Source organism: Lynx canadensis, chromosome B2 (assembly GCF_007474595.2).
Source record: "Lynx canadensis isolate LIC74 chromosome B2, mLynCan4.pri.v2, whole genome shotgun sequence".
In the NCBI taxonomy this organism is placed as follows: Eukaryota; Metazoa; Chordata; class Mammalia; order Carnivora; family Felidae; genus Lynx; species Lynx canadensis.
Window position 1 is genome coordinate 98,390,439 of NC_044307.1, and position 21,230 is coordinate 98,411,668.

Genomic DNA, 21,230 nt, shown 5'->3' on the forward strand with positions numbered 1-21,230 from the left:
GAGGAAGAAGACTGAAAAAGAATGAAGAAAACCTACATAAACTATGGGATCTCATCAGAAGAAACAATCTGTGAATTATTATGGTTCTAGAAAGAGAAAAGAGGGAAAGGGGACAGAAAGTTTATTTAAAGAAATAATGGCAGAGAACTTTGCAAATCTGGGGAGAGATTTGGATATCCAACTTCATGAAAATTAGAGGTCATCAAACAAACCCAAAGCATCTTCTCCAAGATACATTATAATAAAACTGTCAAAAATCAGAGACAAAGAATTTCAAAAGCAGCAAGAGAAAAAGAAATTTGTTACTAGCACACCATAAGGCTATCAGATTTCTGAGCAGAAACCTTACAGACCAGAAGAGAGTGGGATGATATATTCAAATATAGCTTAAATTAAAAAAAAAAAAAACAAACACCTGCCAGTCAAGAATACTCTATTCAGCAAAGTTATCCTTCAGAAATAAAGTATAGGTAAACACTTATCCAGGCAAAAGCTGAGGGAGTTCATTATGACTAGACCTGCCTTATGTTATAAGAAGTTCTTCAAACTGAAGTGAAAGAACAGTAATTAGTAACAAGAAAATATGTAAATATATAATACATTGGTAAAGGTAAGAATGTAGTCAAATTCAAAATAGTCTTTGGCAGTGTGTTAGCCACTTAAATCTGGTATAAGGGCTAAATGTCAAGAGTATTAAAAATAAATATACCTAAAAAAATCATTATACCTATAGTAATTTGTTAATTAATACACAACATAAAAATGATTAAATTGTGACACAAAAACAAAAAAGAAAGGTAAGTGTAAAGGATAGAGTTTTTATATGAGATTGAGGTTAAGTTGTTACCAGTGTAAAATGCACTATTTATAAGATGTTTTATGTAAGTCTCACGGTAACGACAAAACAAAGACCTGCAGTAGATACACTAAAGATAAAGGGAAGGAAATCAAAGCCTACCGCTATGGAAAATTATTTGTTTACAGAGGAGGGCAACAAGAGAGAAAGAAAGGAACAAGGAAACTACAAAACAGCCAGAGCTGTTATTAATATAATTAATAAGATGGCCTTAGTATGTCCTTATCTATCAATAATTATATTCTAAATATAAATGGATTAAATTCTCTAAAGACGTAGAGAATCTGGATGGATTAAAAACAAGAACAAAAAAGCAAGACCTAACTATATGCTGGCTACAAGCACATAGCATTAAGGACATGTAGGCTCAAAGTGAAGAGATGGAAAAAGATATTCCATGGAAGTAGAAACCAAAAATGAGCAGGGATTGCTATACTTACATCAGAGGAGATAGACTTTAAGTCAAAAATTGCAACAAGAGTTAAAGAAGACCACTATATAATAATAAAAAGGTCAATTCATCAAGAAGACATAACAATCATATATGCACCCAACATCAGAGCACCTAAATATATTAAGCAAATACTAACAGTCTGAAGGGAGACAGCAATACAAAAATAGTAGGAGACTTCAAAAAATGGGCAGAGGAACCAAGTAGATATTTTGCCAAAGAAGACATACAAATGGCTGTGGGTACATGAAAAGATGTTCAGCAGCACTAATCATCAGGAAAATGCAAATCAAAACCACAATGAGATGTCACCTCACATCTGTTAGAATGGCTACCTTCAAAAAGACAAGAGATAAGTGTTGGGGAGGATATGGAGAAAAAGAAACCCTGTGCACTATTGGTGGGACTGTAAATTGATGCAGCCACTAGGGAAAACAGTGTAGAAGTTCCTTAAAACATTGAAAATAAGGCTAGCATATGATCCAGCAATCCCACTTCTGAGTATACATCCAAAAGAAATGAAATCACTATCTTGAATAGATATCTGCACTTCCATGTTCTTTGCAGCATTATTTGCAACAGCCAAGATGTAGAAACAACCTAAGTGTCCATCAATGGATGAATGGATAAAGATGAGGTATATACATACAATGGAATATTTTTTGGCCCTAAGAAGGAAATTCTGTCATTTGTGACAAAATAGATGGACCTTGAGGGCATTATGCTAGGTGAAATAAGTCCAAGAAAGACAGATACATATGATATCTCTTACATGTGGATCTTAAAAAGCTGAACTCATAGAGACAGAGAGTAGATTGGTGGTTGCCAAGAGCTGGGGAGTGGGGGAAATGGGGAGATGGGTACAAAGTTTCAGTTGTAAGATGACCAAGTTTTGGGATCTAATGCACAGCATGGTGAATATAGTTAACAGTACTTGAATGTTGCTAAATTCTTGCCATAAAAAAAAAGAAATGGTAATTATGTCAGGTGATACGGTGTTAGCCAATGCTATGTGGTAATCGTTTTGCAATATGTTAAGTTTATCAGTTGTACACCTTAACCTTACAAATGTTATATGTCAATTATATCTCAATAAAGCTGAAAGAAAATATGTATCTTCTTAAGTACTTTTCTGTACATTTATATGCATACATATCTTTATATATGCCTAAGCATATAGTTTTGTTGTAAATTAGTGGAGTAATAGTTTTATCTAAATCTAAGTTGTGCTTTTTATACCTTGTAGATATCCTGAAGAACTTTTTATATCAGATATAATTCTACCTTTTTCTTTTAAATGACTGCTTTGTATTTCTGTTAATGGCTGCACTATCATTTCTAACCTAATCTGCAATTTTTGTATACTAAGGTTTATTGTGTTTCTTTTCAAATAATGTTAAAAAAAACCTGTTTACAAATGCATTTTTAGTCACAAGAGTCAATGTTTTTGTAGGATAGTTTCCTAGAAATAGAATTTCTAGGTCAAAGGTTCTGTGCAATTAAAGCTTTATTAGGTTTTGTCAAATTACACTTAACTTGTATATTAGCTAACATTGAAAATTAAATGGTGAAATTGAATATACAAATAGTAAGATGATTTTTTAAAAGAAGCTACACTAATCCGTCTAGGACACAGCAGGGTATGAATAAATAAATGACAAGAAATCATGTGGATTTAATGTGTGATAACTGAGAATTTTACTGGATGTTGCTTGTGCATATATTGAATCAGTATCATTATTGCAAAATCATAATGGCCAAAATACTTAAAGGTTGTGGAATTTTTGGACTTTTGTTCTATGTCTTTTTCTGAACACAGGAGATATGTGTAGTGGTGAGGAGCACGTGGTCTGCAGACCTGTAGCTTCATTAACAGTATGAGGTATGAGTTGAAAACTTAACTCTATAAACTTAGGGTCATTTAGTTTGAGATGCTGGAGTCCTCTGATGGGCCAGTCTGTAGTATCTCATCACTCAGGTCTTTTTCTATCCTTTCTGCACATTCTCATATTTTTTATTTTCCCTAGGGAAATGTATTCCAAATCCTCTTCATTTAATCAAACTACTCCAATTTTAGAATATTTCTTCAACCTACATTAAGCTTTATCAGTCCTTTGTTTACTTAGTATTCTATTCATTTCCGTTGCTGAAATAGCTTTTGACAACTCATATGCTTTTATGTCTTTACCCACATTGCAAAGTAATGGTGATTTCTTTTTCATCTCATTTTGTCCGAACATAAACAAGAAAGGAATCAATGCTACCAATCTCTGACTGTGATTCTAGGATCATAAACACCAACTCTGGGTGGTCTTATGGCTTTAGTTACCACCTATGATGGACATCGTGGTTGTTTCTCCTAAATTCATTCCACCTCTCTTGTGCTGTGTAGTAGCAATGTGATTTGGATGGGACCAATTGGAGGTTTGGCCAGATTAGTCTAAGCCAGTGGTTCTCAACCCTGGTTGCCCATTAGAATGACCTGAGGAGCTTAAAATAAAACAGACAAAATCAGCCAACCTAAGCCCTCCTCTGCAAAAATGTCTGGGAATGTGACCTGGATATTGGTACTTTCTAATTCCCAGCTAAAGCTAATATACAGCTAGTGTTGAGAACCACTGGCCTACCAGTTAGAGTATTCCCATCTTCCCTGCCACTTAGCATTGGTTAGCTTGTGTCATTCCCCAAGCCTCATGAGTTGATTGTAGTAGGCATAATCAGCCTAATCAGCATAGTTCAGGATTTTCGTTTTATGAATGTGGATATATTCTCAGTTTCATCTCTGTCATTGAAGAAACCCTGCCTCGGGATGAAGTTCTTATTTGGAGGAAGATACAACTCCTTGGCTAAATTTTCTGTCTAAACTGAGTTCTGACAGAGACTTTCTCCTTGACCATACTTTAGTTAGCCTCCTCAGAACCCTCTTGTCTCTAAGGCCTCAACCCTGTCCATGTCAGTCTTTGTTGAGTCTAGTTTTAGCAGGAATCCTGCTAAGTCAGTTCCCATTTTGTCATAAAAGCTCCTTAGGAAAGGGACTGTACTGGTTGGCTTTTTCCTGTAGTTTCTAACAATATTGACTTGTACCTAACCTTTGCATATAGATGTTTGCTAATGATTTGTTCAGTTGATTAATATTAACTGAGCATTTACTATGTACTATGTACTACGTACTGTGCTAGGTGCTAGGGACACAATGATGAACAACAGACATGATCCTTATCTCAGAACTTGCAGACTTGAAACCAAAACCTATTTCTATTACCTCAGTCATTAAAAGAAAACTTCCAGTTTTTTATGTGCAGTATAAAATAACCGGACAAAGTTTCTGAAAAGCTGTTCCATATCATTTTTGTATGGGGTATGGTTATAATAAGTAAATGAATCTGTTCGTTGCAACAAAGCTGCTTCTCAAGATAACCATCAAGACTAAGCCTTACTTGGTTAGCATATAATCAGAAGGCAGGAGAGGTAGGACTTTTCCAAGCAAGGGACAGAGTACTGCAAGGACTTTCCAATAAGCTCATGTGAATTTTGCATTGCCTTGTATTTCCAAGTAAGAGACCTGGTTGCTTGAACATATCCCGGGTATGGAGGCAATATAGCAAAGTAATTAAGAATGTGAACACTGGAGCCAGAATGCTTGGGTTTGAATCCTGGTTCTGGTACCGAAACCCAAGTTCAGCTACCTGTCACTCAAAAGGCCACTACCCAAGAGATGAGTTTTGACTGGAAAGGAATATGAACTTTATTCAGGAGCCTGGCCACCTGGGGAGAAGGCAGACTCTTGTCCAAAGGCCAACTCCAAGGTTTCTGCCTGGCCCAGAGATTTTTAAAGGGGTTTAATCCGTTAAGGGAGTACAGTGATCTGTAACATTTCTTGATGCAGACTTGATGATGCCACCTACAGAGTTATCTTGGTACTCAGAGGTTGTGTAAGAAGTTCTGGTTCCTTGATGCCCAGGGGTGATTGTGCAAGAAGGTCTGGTTCTTTGGTGCCCAGGGGTGAGTGTACAAGGTCTGCTTCATTGGTACCTGGAGGTGGTTGTGCAAGAGTATTCTGTTATTTCTGCAAAGGAGGGAAAGGTCTTCAGATACACAAAGGGAGGTGAGTAAAGTCATTATGTGACCTTAAAAAAAAAAACAAAAAACGTTTTGCTAAAAGATTACTGGGCTGATCAGAAAGCCAAGGAGGCTTCAAGGAGTCTTGCTGGCCTCTATGGCCTGGGAACATTCTGATCCTTCATTCCTCAAGGCCAGTGGTCTGCAAATCTCAAAGAAAGTAAATTAGTTGTGTTACAGTTCAAGGGCTTTAAGTCAGCAAGCAAGGAGTGTGTTAACTTGAAGCTAGTTAAACCTAAGACCAGCTGGAGTGTTGTTACCAGGCTATCAGAGCAAAAGCTTGTTCATTATTGTACTTTCAGTCACCATGGAAGTGCCCAGCATATAATGTTCAGTGTTTGATAGGTTAATCCAAAGTGAATATTGAATTTTCAGGGGACTTGATAAACCATAAGTGTATTTTTTGTGCTGTAAAACAGTGTGGTGAATTTGTAAAATATGTGGGACATCTTTAGTATCATCTTGAAAAATCAATATACAAAAAATATTACATTAATAATTGAATTTCCAAGATTTCTGGATATAAGGTCAATATTCAAAAATCAATTGTATTGCTTCATACAAGTAGCAAACACATACTTAGGAATGCTCATACACTACTGGTGGTAGTATAGGTTTTACAGTCACCTCGGAACACTGACAGGGTTCACTACAGCTGAGCAGACTTACCCTGTGGTCAAGCAGTTACTCTTCTAGGTATATATCCAACAGGAACATGTGCACGTGTGCACCAAAAATCATGTGCGAAGAATACTCGTGGCTGCGTTATTTGAAAGGGCTAATAACTAGAAACAGCCCACATGTCTGTCACCAATGGAATGAGTCAATGAATTGTGGCTTCTTCACATGGTGGATATGAAAAACCGATCAAACTACAGCTATACGCAACATATGGGTGGATGAATCTCAAACACATGAAGGAACCCAATCCCAAAGAATACATCCTGGGTGCTTCTACTTACATAAAGCTCCCAAAACAGGCAAAATTCTATGTTGCTACAATCAGGGTACTGGTTACCTTTGAAGAAGTAGAAGAAGATAGATACCAGGGGGACTCCCGAGGTTCTAGTCATGTTCTGTTTCTTGATTGAGCTGGACATTTACGTTTTTTAAGTTTATTTATTTTGAGAAAGAGAGAAAGCGCATGGGTAAGCACAAGCAGGTGGAGGAGCAGAGAGAGAGAAGAGAGAGAATCCCAAGCAGGCTCCATGTGCTGTCGGCGCAAAGCCCGATGTGGGCCTCGAACTCACGAACTGTGAGATTATGACCTGAGCTGAAATCAAGGGTCGGACGGTTAACTGACTGAGCCACACAGCACCCCACTTGTGTACTTTTTTGTACTTGTGTTATACTTACATTATAAGAAGCTTAAAAATATGTACAAGGTTATTATGTACTGAATTATTTAAAATATGTATTTATTTTCGAGAGAGATCTGAGCAGGGGAGGGGCACAGAGAGAGGGGCACAGACGATCTGAAGCAGGCTCTGCGCTGCCAGCGGTGAGCCCGATGTGGGGCTTGAAATCACGAACAGTGAGATCATGACCTGACCTGAGCTGAAGTTGGACACTCAAATGACTGAGCCACCCAGCTACCCCTATTATGTACTGAACTTTTATATATCATTGCTTAAACTTAAAAGTGGTAACACATGATTATTTTAAATGAGATTGAAGCAGATATCTTAGAATGTATACATACTTCAGCATACATATTTGAATGTATACCTGCCTCAAAAAAAGGTACCCCCACCTAGACTCCCACTCCCCCTCCTTTTTTTTTTTTTTTTTTTTTTTTGGTACACCTAGCTAGTCTCCCACGCCCCTCCCTTTGTTTTGGTTCAGTATCTGTCTTGTACTCTTACTTGTCATTTACTTACAGAATTGTATTCTTGGCAAACAAGATAGTACCATATTCAGTGTAGCTTTCCTGTATTTAAATCTAGTTATTTCTCTCATACAACTTTTAAGTTATCAGAAAGAATTAAGCTTACAACTGTGTATATAAATATGATCCTAATTTCTCTGTCGTCATCTCTATACATGTATATAAAACTTGAAGGATATATGCTATAAGCAAACTTTTTTCTGAGAAGCGGATGATAGACTTTTATTTCTGCTTTTACACTTTAATATTTGAATTTTTTACAATGAGCACGGATCACTTTTTTTAGCTTAAAAAGATATAGTTTTAAAGCCTTAAGTAAAAAGACAGATCTTAGTTATTCCTGGAAGTAGAAAGGCCTCAGCCATTTTTTCTTGTATTACTTACTTATTCTTATTAAAAATTTATAAAGCCAATCAGTCCAATATTATCAAGAAAAACTTCAATAGTATGTATCTTTTAATTTTCTATTTAATATAATCACTTAGATAAGACGTAAAACTTTGACTTATATGGTTTTACTCTTTTTCCAAATTTTCCATAATAAGCAATATTACTTTTATAGTAAAGAGTATTTAAGCTGGGCAAATCTTTATTATTTCAATTTTTGCTTATGAGGTTGATATATTGTGGTTTTTAAGGCTTTTCTCCACAATGTTTATTGTTCTTTTGTGCCAATTTGGAAGGGAAAAGCCACAGTAGTAGCTTTATAAAGTTATTTTGCGGGATGCCTATTTTTCTGATGGTATTATTCGCAGTTGCTAAAAATATACACAATAGCTCTTGAGGAAAATGCAAACCGCTAGAATATGGTTTTTTGAGTAGTACATTTTTCTTTGCAAAGTCAAGGCCTTTCACTCATGCACATGCTCCCATGGGTATGTTAACCTCCCTCCACTTCCTCTCCAAATTTCCTAATTGCATTTTTAGATTGTATAATTGTATTTGTCCTTTGTATATGTAAATACACAAACTATTTTAAAATAAATTTCTTTTGGTAGCTGATTAATTTTATTCATTTCAAATGGATGGTTATAAGAGGTCACAGGTCTTATAAATATCCCTGGAAATTAGGAAATTAGATCTTGCCCTTTTGACTAGATTCACTAGATTCACAGGGAAACTGCTTAGCTTTCACTCTCCTGCAAAGTGTTTTGAAGAACTTAGCTTAAGTGAATAAAATCTGAAAATTTGAGGCTTATTTTTCTTTAAAAATATAAACGGAGTGTTAGTATTTGTCAGACAATTAAGAGCTAAAATCTAAGGGCTTTGGTTGTAGTTCTTTTGCTGCTGATTAGGTATTCCTCGGTGGTGATTAGTGAATGTACAAATGCAATCATTCGGTAGGGCTTAATCACTCATATGAGAGAGAAGTTAGTTACCCAGAAAGAGAAATTGAAGCTTGTGTAACTTCCATTAGTCCTTATTTTTTTAATAGAAAAAAAAAAAAGAAGGAAAATTTTGGCTAAATTAGGAGTATTGGGTCATGGAAGATAAATTGTGGTTTAAAAGAAATAGAGAACCTCGGTAAATATACTTACATGAACACATTGCAGTACTATTTATTATATTGCCTGCGGTACAGGTGGCTTATGAAAACCTGGACAGATTTCCTTCAGAGAGACAGAGAATGAAGTGCTGCCTAAACAAGTTGTCTCCTTTTTGTACTGGATGGCTGAACCCCCACAATTGCAGGATGGGCAAGGAGAGGAAGTGCCTGTTTTCCCAAGTTTAGCACATTACTCAAAGTTGAGAAGCCATCTGAGGCAAGAGGAGAGTCCATGTATTTGACAATACCATATTCCTTTCTGGTTAGGTGGGTTATGGGGCTTGAGTCCTGAGAGTGAGACCTGGGGAGTGGATTTGAGCAACTTGGAATGGCAAGTTAGGGATGTCTGTGTGGGGAGGCCAACTGGCTGCATGAGTCTAGCATTGTAGCGTGGTATGACTTTGTTAGGGTCAGGGCTTGTTCGCCACGGGTAGAGTTCAAAAGCTCAGCTTTGAAGACTTCCCCAGGGGAATACCTTCTTCTTGTGGACATAAAATAATCCCTAAACAAATTCACAATTGCTAATATATAAATCAAAATACTCCAGCCTTCTAGCTCAGATTTCTGGGTTATTCCTAAGGTGACCAGGACTGTCCTGGTGTTAGCACCCAAAGTCCTGCATCCAGAAAAGCCTATCAGTCATGGGGAAGCCCCTCAGTCCCAGGGGGATTGTTGATTACCCTATCTTACTCTCTTGAGCCACTTAGCAGCTGCAGCATAGGAGGAGGAGAAATGTATTCTCATTACCACTGTGTACAATCTCTTGCCTATAGTGCTGATGATAAACAGCCCTCAGCTCTTGGATAGCAGTTCAACCCAGGATGCAATTTCAGAGAAGAATGTTGCTACATTTCCAGCATCCCCAGATATGACTGTTGTGATTATCTACTGCTGTGTAACTAATGACTGAAAAACCTAGAGGCTTAAGATAATATTGCTTCATTATCTTTCCTGGTTTCTGTGGATCAGGGATTTGAGAAAAGCTCAGCTGGCAATTCTGGCTCGTTTAGTACTATAGTGACAACAACTGGAACAGCTGGATCAGACACCTCTGTCTTCCTGTCCTCTCAGGGTCTCTCCAGGTCGCGTCTCTGTATGGGCTGCTATAAGCTCTCTCTGGCATGCTTGCCTTCAGGTAGTTTGATGCTTACCTAGCAGGTCAGGGTTCCAGAGCAAGTGTCCCAGCTAACAAGGAAGAAGCTGCCTTGAAGGTCACATCAGATATTATTGCATAGCATCATCTTATCGTAGTCACAAGATTCAGGGGACGGGGAGCATAGCCCCCACTTCTTGATGGTTGGAATATCAACATCCCAATATTTTGGGATGGAGAGACAGTTGCAGCCATCTTTGGAAAATACAGTTTGCCACAATTACCTTGGCCCCCAAAAAGCAGTTTTTCACTAGTAAAAGTAATGAAATTGTTAAAATATGATTTTTTCCTCATGAATTTTCATAGAGCAGTTTTCATTTTGGATGAAAACAAAAAGTTCAACGTGTAAATGTTTCTTGATTTGTTCTGAAAACCTTTGCTCACCATTGTTCTACTGGAGTGTGTGTGTGTGTGTGTGTGTGTGTGTGTGTGTGTGTATAAAATATATATTTGTCCCCTCTTCCCCCTTAAAAGAAAGCCGGTTTACCAAGATAGGTGTAGCAAAAGTTCATAAGCTTCTAGAGTAGGAGTTTCAGGGTGTGTGTGTGTGTGTGTGTGTGTGTGTGTGTGTGTGATGAGTTTCCATGCACATTTGCAACCTGGGGTAATGGAAAGGAAAGAATAGGGAGAATAGAAGAATGGGACTCAGGGTGAAGGAAGGTGTCTACTGGAAAGCACTCTAATGACATTGATGACTGGAAAGGGGACTAATAAGGGACAAGGGCGGTGGCAGTCATTTGGAAGTGAAGGTCAGGTATACATACAGCATCACTTTAATATGATCATTTGCTTTAAATTGTGGATACTAATGTTCTGGCCCAACTCTCTCCCTTTGTGGTGCTGGAGACCCATGAGTTATTCTTTTTGATAGCCTGTAGCTCCTTATTTCCTGGTAACAGAAATTGGGATTTAAAAATTTTTAATGAGGGGCGCCTGGGTGGCTCAGTTGGTCAAGTGTCTGATTTCAGCTAAGGTCATGATCCATGATTTCAAGCCCCACGTTGGGCACTGTGCTGACAGCTCAGAGCCTGGAACCGGCTTCAGATTCTGTGTCTCCCTCTCTTCTCTCTCTGCCCCTTCCCAACTTGTGCGCGTGCTCTCTCTGTATCAAAAATAAATAACCTAAACAAATTTTTTAAATTAAAAAAAATAAAATTATAAAAAAATTTTAATTAAAAAATTAATTTTTTTAATGGAATGCAGTTATGTGGGGAGTTTGCTGATAGCACTGTTTTAGCAAACTTTCAGAAAGGCATGCTGCAAATCTTAACTTTCTTGAACTGATTTTTTGGGGGCTTGATATATACTTAATATTCAACTTTTATGAATCTTCCATGACTTACATTGTTTTGTCCTAAATTCATTGTTTTATTGAGGAAAAATTTTAAAAATTTTAAGAAAGGAAAAGGATAGCAGAGAGATCATAATTCTAAGGCACCACTTGTTTAAGAAGATATTTATGTGTTTGGATTGTAGGAATACTGTAAGACTGTCCAGCTAGATTCTGGGATAGATTACCGGAAAAGGGAACTTCCTGCTGCAGGAAAACTCTACTATCTGTAAGTTTCTTAAGTTCAATTTTCTAAATTTATTATCTAATAATTAATCAGGAAAAGATGAGAAAAATAAGCAGGGTAATTATTAAAGCCTGAAAGGCTAGTTCTGAAACCCATGATTTTTAAAATAGAAAATGTTATAATGTTAACTTCTTTAAACTGTGTTTTTTGCCATCCACATTTGCATGATTTATAATGTGTGATTGGATGAAACCCTAATTAGTTTTTTGGGGAGGAGTGATGACAGATGGTTAGGAAGTAATGAGAATCCTCTTATGAGACTGTGGTATTAAGGGAACATCTTTATTGTGTGAAAGTAATTAATTATTTGTGGATATCTCCTGACAAATGTGCCATTTCTTTTCCCCAAAAATTGTTGTTTTATTTTGTTGGACAATCTGTTTGTATTTATCATTGTTGATTGACTTCCATGCACAACTATGTAAAACATATATACACAAGTAAAATCAGGATATATTTTATCTTTTGAAAACTAAGACTTTCCTGAGTAGGGGCAATTTATAATGATAGATGCATTCAGCATGTGCTATTAATGCTGGAAAACAAATACTTGGTTTTAAAATGTCATTTGTGAGAACCTGAAAAGGGACAAGTGCTTTACAAACATAAACTGTTGTTTAGTGCAGGCCACCAGTGTTTGGCACACAGTGGGTTTTCAAAAAACAGATCTGTCTGAGGGCTAATTGTGATTTAACTCAAAGGCATGTTTCTCCTCATTTAAATTTTGATGACAATGTGTATATGAGAGGTTCAGAAAAGTTCTTGTCTCTGCCACCTTGTAAGCAGAAGTACTTTACTGTTTTTGAAGTAGAAATTAGCTGGAAAAATCACATAATTAAAATTGCATACTTTACAGTGTACCGAGGGGAACTATTTCAGTTTATTATTCAGATTCTGATGATTATTATAGGAGGTTCTTCATGTGCCCTTAAGTACTTTGTCTTTAAAGTACTTTATAATATTTAAAAATTCTTACAGCACTTTTTTTCTGCTTTAACTTGGACCTTTTCCCCCCTCTGTTTCTTTCATGTTTGTGTTTTCTGGTTTTTAAATTTTTCTGATATTTGCAATCTTTCCCCAATTCCTTGCTATCTATTTCGTGATATTCCAGATTGTGTGGTACTTAGAAATTAGTATCGTATTATTCTCTGCATTCTTTTTCAAAGGAGGTAATCCTTGTTCCCTGTTTTCCTACAAAATGTATCCTTATGTGGAAGAATTAAAGCATTTTCCTAATGGGAAATTCCTTAGGTAAGAGTCTAAATCATGAAATTTGTTTATGCTAGAGAGGTCTTGGTGGAATTGACAGGAGGTGGAAAGCTGCTTTTATTTGGAGCGTGGCCATTTTCTCTCTGACCTTCTCTCGAAGGCTGCCTCTTCCTTTTCCTGATAAAATACAGTTTTAACACAATGAAATTCAGGTTTGTACTTAAAACATACATTGGAGGAAAACGATATCTAACAATGTCTCAGAGTCCAGGAATGAAACTCTGGATCAACTTTCTTAAAAATATATAAATTCATTTAATCCTCAGGGAAGGTAGATTTTGTTCATGCATTTATTATCAAAAGGGCTTCACCATAATCTGATAACCAAAAATAAAGAGTCTAGAGGCACACCTCACTCAGAGGGTAAGGCAGATATGTGTTCCTGAGGAGAATCAGGAATTAAAATCATCTCAGAAGTGGGAGAATAATATTAGATACCAAGACAGGGTGCTAGGAATGTAATTTATATTGTTTCACATGAGCCCTTATGTAGTACTTCTTTCATGACAGAGTAAAAGAAAATTTCCTAGGGTCATGTTAACATTTCTGACTTAATTAGGTTTCTTTTGATCTTGTTCCTTTTTGCTTTTAATTAAAAAAAATTTTTTTTAAATGTTTATTTTTGAGAGACAGAGAGAGCATGAGTGGGGAAAGGGCAGAGAGAGAGGGAGAAACAAAATCCGAAGCAAGCTCTAGGCTCTGAGCCTGTCAACACAGAGCCTGACATGGGACTCGAACCCGTAAGCTGTGAGATCATGACCTGAGCCAAAGTCGGATGCTCAACCACCTGAGCCACCCAGGCGTCCCACTTTTGATCTTGTTCTTATAGGGAAACTTATTAATTTCCCACATAACAGGTTTTTTTTAATTTTATTTTTTTATTCTTTTTTTCTTTTCTTTCTTTCTTTCTTTCTTTCTTTCTTTCTTTCTTTCTTTCTTTCTTTCCTTATTTTTAATTTTATTTTTAATTTTTTAAAATTTACATCCAAATTAGTTCCCACATAGCAGGTTTTTAATGTACCATGCTATATATTGTCCTATTATAGAATGTGTTTCTCTTTATTACCCTCTCTCTGAACATCTGGTACTCATTCCTATATATACAAGTTCAGACTCCTCCTTTGTCAATCTCACTGGCCCCCCAACTGCCTAAAAAGAAAAACAGAATTCTAGCTTCCCCCAGGGGAACACCAAGCACTGTCTCAGAATTTCATACAAGCAAAATCCTATATATAATTTTTAATTGAATAGAAATATTCATTAATTCAGTATTTTATTAGTCTAACTTTCAAAAAGCTGATTCAAAATGTCCTCAAACAAACACAATCCAAATAATACCAAGAATTACCAGAGATTTTAAAAACTATCCCAAAAGTTGACATGGAACACTTTTTAATATATATGTTTTTAAGTTTATTTTTTATTTATTTTGATAGAAATATAGAGAACAAGCGGGGGAGGGGCAGAGAGAGAGAGAGGGAGACAAAATACCAAGCAGGCCCCGCTCTGTCAGCACAGATCCCGTCGGGGGCTCAAAGTCACGAACCATGAGATCATGACCTGAGCTGAAACCAAGAGTCAGATGCTTAACGGACTGAGCCCCCCAGGCACCCCTGACATGGAACACTTTTTATGGTTCATAATATTGTCTGGGTTACACAAGAACTAATTCCTGTAAGACATTATGTGTTTGTATGTAATCTATTTCAGTTGTAGTTTTATATCAATTAAATGTAGAAATCTTCCAGTACCTTTATAAATAAGTTCCAGATGTTTTGGACCCATCCAAAGAAGTTTTTAATCTTCTATAAAATAAACTCAGAAACTTCAAATTTAGCAAGTTACAAATGATAGGAAGCTTGAGTCCAGATATATGAACTTTTGCAGAAATTAAAACACCTGTGGTTGTCCCAAGTTTTCATTGTGTGAGAATTGCATGCTTACCCCAGAGATGATCACAAAGCCATTCTCTTCCTGGTTACTTGGTGGATTGGGCTCAATAGGAATCCCATGTGTGGAATATGGTCTGCCAAAATCCAAACAGGTCGACTAAGCATTGGGCTTCCTGTTTGTATTTGGGTGGGGGCTTAGGCCAGTAATGTTTTTGAACTGCCTGGTATTTACCAAGGGTGGCCCTATCCCATGCCTTCCAGAGAATTTTAGTGCTTCAGATTAGCTCTCTGCTTAGGAGCTAGCGACAGTGAGGTTATCATTTTTTATATGCAACGAGCATCTCTTTTCAGACAGGAAACACCACTGCCGAGGGGTACATGGGATGCTGCCCCAGGCTATTTTGCTGTCACATCTGTGAGGAGTTAACGGTTTTTCATGGCTAGAGAAGGTCAGATCATGTTCGACTCCCTCATTCTTTCTCTCTTTTGCTTTTTTCATTCAGGAACTGAGTAGTATAGATTCTTTTTTCTAAGTCTGTTGAAGAAACTAGGGTTGGGAGTGGCGAGTGGGTTCCTATTCAAACATCGTATCTTTGTCACACTCACGTACAAACACCCCACCCCCAGCACAGAGGCCATGGCCTCAGTGGAAGACTCTAAACTGAACCAAAAGGGGTGGGGAGAAAGTAACGGGTCTGGAATTTGATTTTATCCTACTTAACGGCTAATACGTTTGCCTGGTATGGTTTCGTGGATGCTGACAGAAGATACTAGAGGCCGGTTCAGAGACAAAGGATTTTACTGCCCTTGTCATAGAGAGCATGTTGTGTGTTGGTTAGTGCCCTCCTTGCCCTGTAGTCCCATTGTGGGGAGCATGGGGAATTTTGCCAAGGGCCCAGATAAATACCTGTTTAGGCAGTGAACTGTATTATAGTAGAGGAACTCTGAGCTTGGAGAACCTACCATGTTATAACCAGAAGTAAGCAAGCCTGTTTTTTGTGTCAAGGGAGACATTGCCTCATTTCTTAAGGTTTCTCGTGCCAAACACAACCTTGAGAAATGTTCAGGGCCTCGCATTCTTGGTGTGCTTAGCAAAATGTACAGGTGAGTGAGAGACCCGTGGAGGACCGTTTCTCCCAATAGGGGACATTAACCAGACTTTTAACCTTAAAGAAGCTAGGCTTTCTCCCTTCATTTCTTTTGGCTCCTATCCACCAAATCATCCACCACTTCTAGAAATTATATCTAGCCACATTATTCACTTATTTAATATTTTAATTAAATTGTCTCAAAACCATCTCACTTTCATGTTTATGGGAGCTATGGATCATATTGAAATGATGAAAAATATGTTACAACTTTTAGGCAAAGCCCAAATATTCACATATTTTTTACCTGGCTTAATATAGTACATGTATTTATCTTTCTTTTGAACCTATTTCGAAAAGAAGTTTCTTCTTTTACCAATAGACATTTCATGACTCAAGTACTCTTAATCTCCCTCTTGGGAAATATTTATCCCAAATAGAAAATAATTTTTGAGAATATATTTTGAACATTAAAAAAAAAAAGAGTTTGCCACCCCAAACCACACAGCTTTAAGGTTACAGCTCTGTTTGAGGGAGAAGGGTCTGTGAAAACAAAGACTGGTGCTCACACATGTTAAAACATACTTCCCTGCGATTAAAAACTTCATATTTCTTGCCTGTGATAGTCCCTACACATTCTTCCCTCAACTGAGAGAACCAGATCAGTGAAAACTGAAAACATTTCTTAGCTCTGTTGTCATATCTTTTCATGCCTACAATTTTGGCAGAGAGTTCTCTTCTGTCTGGGAAGTTGCCACCTTCTACTTCACAGTCTCTAGGACATCCTGGGACCTTCTCCTCATTCCCCATCATTACCATTCCAGGTGTCTCTGTCTTGGACATTGGAATTTACAGTGTCAGTCTTAGTTTTTCTTACCAGGTTAGAGTACCAACCCAGTCATTTCCTGTTCCAATTCCCACTGAAGACCCTCTAAAACATCTGCCAATAGAAGCAATGTAAAAACTGTTAAGTCTAGCTCCTTTCCTTTTAGACTGTAATTTGTTTCAGTTTCATGTACCTGACTGCCCAGAGTCCCAATAGCATGTTGTGTACATCCTTCTTTGAAACAGTTTTTCTCTCATCATCTGTAAGTTTTTATAGTCCAGTGCCAGATATGGGCCCACTGTATTCTTTTCCCTTTAGTTCCCTGAATACTCTTCACGTGTCTTTTAGAGTCTTCTACATTCATATTATTCCTACTTCCGACACTAGTTTTCATGGTGTCACAATGGAGTATTGATAGTATTGAAGGGAAAACACTACATAGTTCAAGAATATAACATTTGTTTAGTGGCAAAGGCTACAGAAACATATCCATGTGGTGATAGTTGCACAAAAACAGAGGATGACATAGCATATTCTCATTTGAAGTTGTAAGTTTTTTTGACATGTGAGGGCCCAGTAGCTGACAAGGACAAAGATCCCATCAGGTCACCTTTGTCATTCTTGGGTTGGTGGGGTGGGGGGGAAGCAGGGAGGCTTACACCCTCCTGGTGAATCCTGACTGTTGTGGAGACTCTGGCTATTGTACAAGGCTGCTCACCAGGTACAGCGACCAAGTGCAAACTCTAGGATATGCCTGAATGTTCACTGTCAATCAGTGTGAATCAAAGCTCAGTTTCTAATCCTTCATCAAGACCAGACACTAGGCCTTCCCGAAATCTGTTCCTTAAAGGGTAAGGAACAGAATTTCTCCCTCTGGCAGTTAGAGAAACTACCTTCATGGTGTTAAGATTGTTGATGTGGCTAATCCTTAAGCCTGGGGAAGGGAAGAAGATGGTTGGGACATTTTTGACGTTTACAGATTAAACTTTATTCCTTTGTAACATGATAACACAGAACATATCGGTTTATACACTTATGAGGTCATCATATTCATGAACTAAAATATTTACAGATAGAATAATACAGTCTGTGGGATTTGCTTCAGAATAATCCAGGGTGAGAGAATTATGGGAGGGAAGTGGTTTAGATGAAACAACATTGGCTATGAGTTGAGTGGGTGATTGTTTATGTTGAGTTTATTATACTACTCTCTCTATATGTGTATATGTGTGAAATTTTCCATTATAAAGTTTTTTTAAAAAAAGATACAGAATCTTATCTTTTCTGATCGTACTAGCAGGAATTTTATTAATTCTTTTGATTCTAAAGAAACAGCTTTTGTTATATTGATTTTCTCCATTGCTTTCTGTTTTCTATTTCTTTGATTTTGGCATTTCTCTTTATTATTAATTTTATTCTGCTTAGTTTGGATTTAATTTGCTTTTCTTTTTCTAGTTTTTAAAGATAGAAATTTAAGTCCTTGATTTTAAAACTTTGTCCTTTTTTTTCAGTTTTTTATTATTTATTTTGAGAGTGAGAGAGAGTGTGCATATGCGCATGAGCGGGAGAGGGACGGAGAGAGAGGGAGAAAGAATCCTAAGCAGGCTCCACACTGTCAGCGCAGAGCCTTATGGAGGGCTTCATCTTATGAACCTTGAGATCATGACCAGAACCAAAATCAAGAGTTGACTGCTTAACCAACTGAGCCACCCAGGCACCCCCTGCTCTTTTTATATAGCATTTTAATGCTATAAATTTTCTTCTGAGTACTATATTAATTGCATGTCATACATTTCAGTATGTCCTGTTTTCCCTTGTGATTTATTCTTTGACCCATGGATTGTTTTAAAATGTGTTGTTTAGCTTTCAAACATTTGATGATTTTTCTATACATATGTTGATTGCCTTTTCTTTGTTTTTCTCCTTCCCCTTTCTTTTTATTTTTTTAAAGTTTTTACTTAAATTCCAGTTAACATACAGTGTAATATTAGTTTCAGGTGTACAATATAGTGATTCAACACTTCATACAACATTTGGTGCTCCATTCTAACTAATTCTTTTTTGTTTTGTTTTTTGTTTCTTTTTGACTTATGTTTTTTAATTTATTAATTTTAAAAAGCAATAAGAGCAATTAAAGTAGTTACTGTAATATATACTTAATATAACATCCACAAAGATGATAACATTAGGATTTTTTTTAATCCAAGTTAACATATATGTAACTATGATTTCAGGAATAGAATTTAGTGATTCATCGCTAACATTTAACACCCAGTGCTCATCCCAACAAGTGCCCCCCTTAATGCCTCTCGTCCATTTATCCTATCCCATCCTCTCACACAACACCCCACCAGGAACCCTCGGTTTGTTCTCTGTATTTAAGAGTCTCTTATAGTTTGCCTCCCTCTCTTTTTTTTATCTTGTTTTTGCTTCCCTTCCCCCATGGTCATCTGTTTTGTTTCTTAAATTCCACATATGAGCGAAATCTTATGTTTGTCTTTCTCTGATTTATTTCGCTTAGCATATTACACTCTAGTTCCATCCACATTGTTGCAAATGGCAAGATTTCATTCTTTTTGATTGCTGAGTAATATTCCATTGTGTGTGTGTGTGTGTGTGTGTGTGTGTGTGTGTGCATGCGCGCGCGCGCGCAGGTATTTATCCATTCATCAGTCTATGGACATTTGGGCTCTTTCTGTACTTTGGCTATTGTTGATAGTGCTAGTATAAACACTGGGGTGCATATGCCCCTTCAAATCAAAACTCCTGTATCCTTTGGATAAATACCTAGTAATGCAATTACCGGGTCATAGGGTAGTTCTATTTTTACCTTTTTGAGGAAACTCCATACTGTTTTCCAGAGTGGCTGCACCAGTTTGCATTCCCACCAGCAGTTGATTGCCTATTCTATAAATCTTGCTCTGAAGTCTATGCTTAGTATCAGTGTAGCCACTTCAGCTTTTTAAAATTAGCATTTATGTGATCTATCTTTTCCCATCCTTGTCTTGCAACCTGTCTGTCTCATTATACTTAAAATGTTTCTTGTATGCAATACATGGTAGGGAATTTATTTTTTATGTAATCTGACATTCTCTTTCTTTTTTTTTTTTTTAATGTTTCTTTTTGAGAAAGAGAGAGCCCAAGTGGGGCAGGGGCAGAGAGGGAGAGAGAGAGAGAATCCCAAGCAGGCTCCATGCTGTCAGTGCAGAGCCCAATGTGGGGTTTGATCTCACAAACCTGTGAGATCATGATCTGAACCAAAACTGAGAGTCACATGCTTGACTGAGCCACACAGGTGCCCTGATATTCTCTTCCTTTAATGAGGTTGTTTAAACCATTTACATTTAATGTGATTATTGCTATGGTTGGGTTTAAATATGCCATTTATTTTTTCTGTTCTTCCCATTTACCTCTTTTTCTGACTTGTTTTATTTTTAAGATTCCATTTTATATCTTATATTAGCTTGTTGTTTTTTTTTGTGGTTGCTTCAGAGTTTAGAGTAAGTCAGACACTTAACCAACTGAGCCACCCAGGCGCCCCCAAAGTATTTTCTAATTTCTTTTTGATTTCTGTTTCTTTTCCCCACTTGTTTCATTTAGGAGTGTACAGTTTAATTTTCATATATTTGTGATTCCAAAATACCTTTCTGTTATTTCTAATTTACTCCATTGTGATTGAAAAACATACTTCATATAATTTAATCTCTTTTTTCTAATTAAAACATTTTTTAAAATGTTTATTGCCATGAGAGAGAGACAGAGTGTGAGAAGGGGAGGGGCAGAGAGAGAGGGAGACACAGAATGGAAAGCAGGCTCCAGGCTCTGAGCAGTCAGCACAGAGCCTGATGCAGGGCTCGAACCCATGAACCGTGAGATTGTGACCTGAGCTGAAGTCTGACATTTAACTGACTGGGCCACCCAGGCGCCCCTAATTTAACCTTTTTTAATTATTAAGGCTTGCTTTATGGCCTAGGATATGATCTTTCCTTCAGAATGTGCCATATACACTTCAGAATAATGTGTATTCTGCTGTAATTGAGTGGATTGTTTGTATAGATGTATGTTAGGTTTAGTTAGTGTATATTGTATTCTAAGTTTTTCTTTTTTTTATGTTTATTTTTGAGAGAGAGAGAGAGAGAGAGAGAGAGAGAGAGGATGAACAGGGGAGGGACAGAGAGAGAGACACACACTGAATCTGAAGCAGGCTCCAGGCTCTGAACTGTCACCACAGAGCCTAACACGGGGCTCGAACTCACAAACTGCAAGATGATGACCTAGGCCAAAGTTGGACGCTTAACTGACTGAGCCACCTAGGCACCCCAGTTGTATTCTAAGTTTTATATTTCCTTTGATCTTCTCCTTAATTGTTGTATTCTTATTGAAAGTTGGGAGCGCCAGGCTGGCCCACTCTGTACATCATGTGACTCTTGATCTTGGGGTTGTAAGTTCAAGCCCCACATTGGGTGTAGAGATTACTTAAAAATAAAATCTTAATTAAAAAGTTGAAAAAAAGTTGGATATTCAAGTCTCCCAACTATTATGCTACACTGTCTATTTCTCCCTTC

General features: G+C 37.2%; 1 protein-coding gene across 2 annotated transcripts in view; it reads left to right on the forward strand.

Moving 5' to 3' along the window:
* The window catches only part of AFG1L (AFG1 like ATPase), a 200,771-nt gene that overhangs the window by 130,248 nt on the left and 49,293 nt on the right, over nt 1–21,230 (forward strand). For both annotated transcript variants that reach the window (XM_030316082.1, XM_032593233.1), the window contains exon 9: nt 11,490–11,572. In XM_030316082.1, coding sequence (XP_030171942.1) covers nt 11,490–11,572 — 83 coding nt within the window. The remainder of the gene's footprint in view (nt 1–11,489; nt 11,573–21,230) is intronic.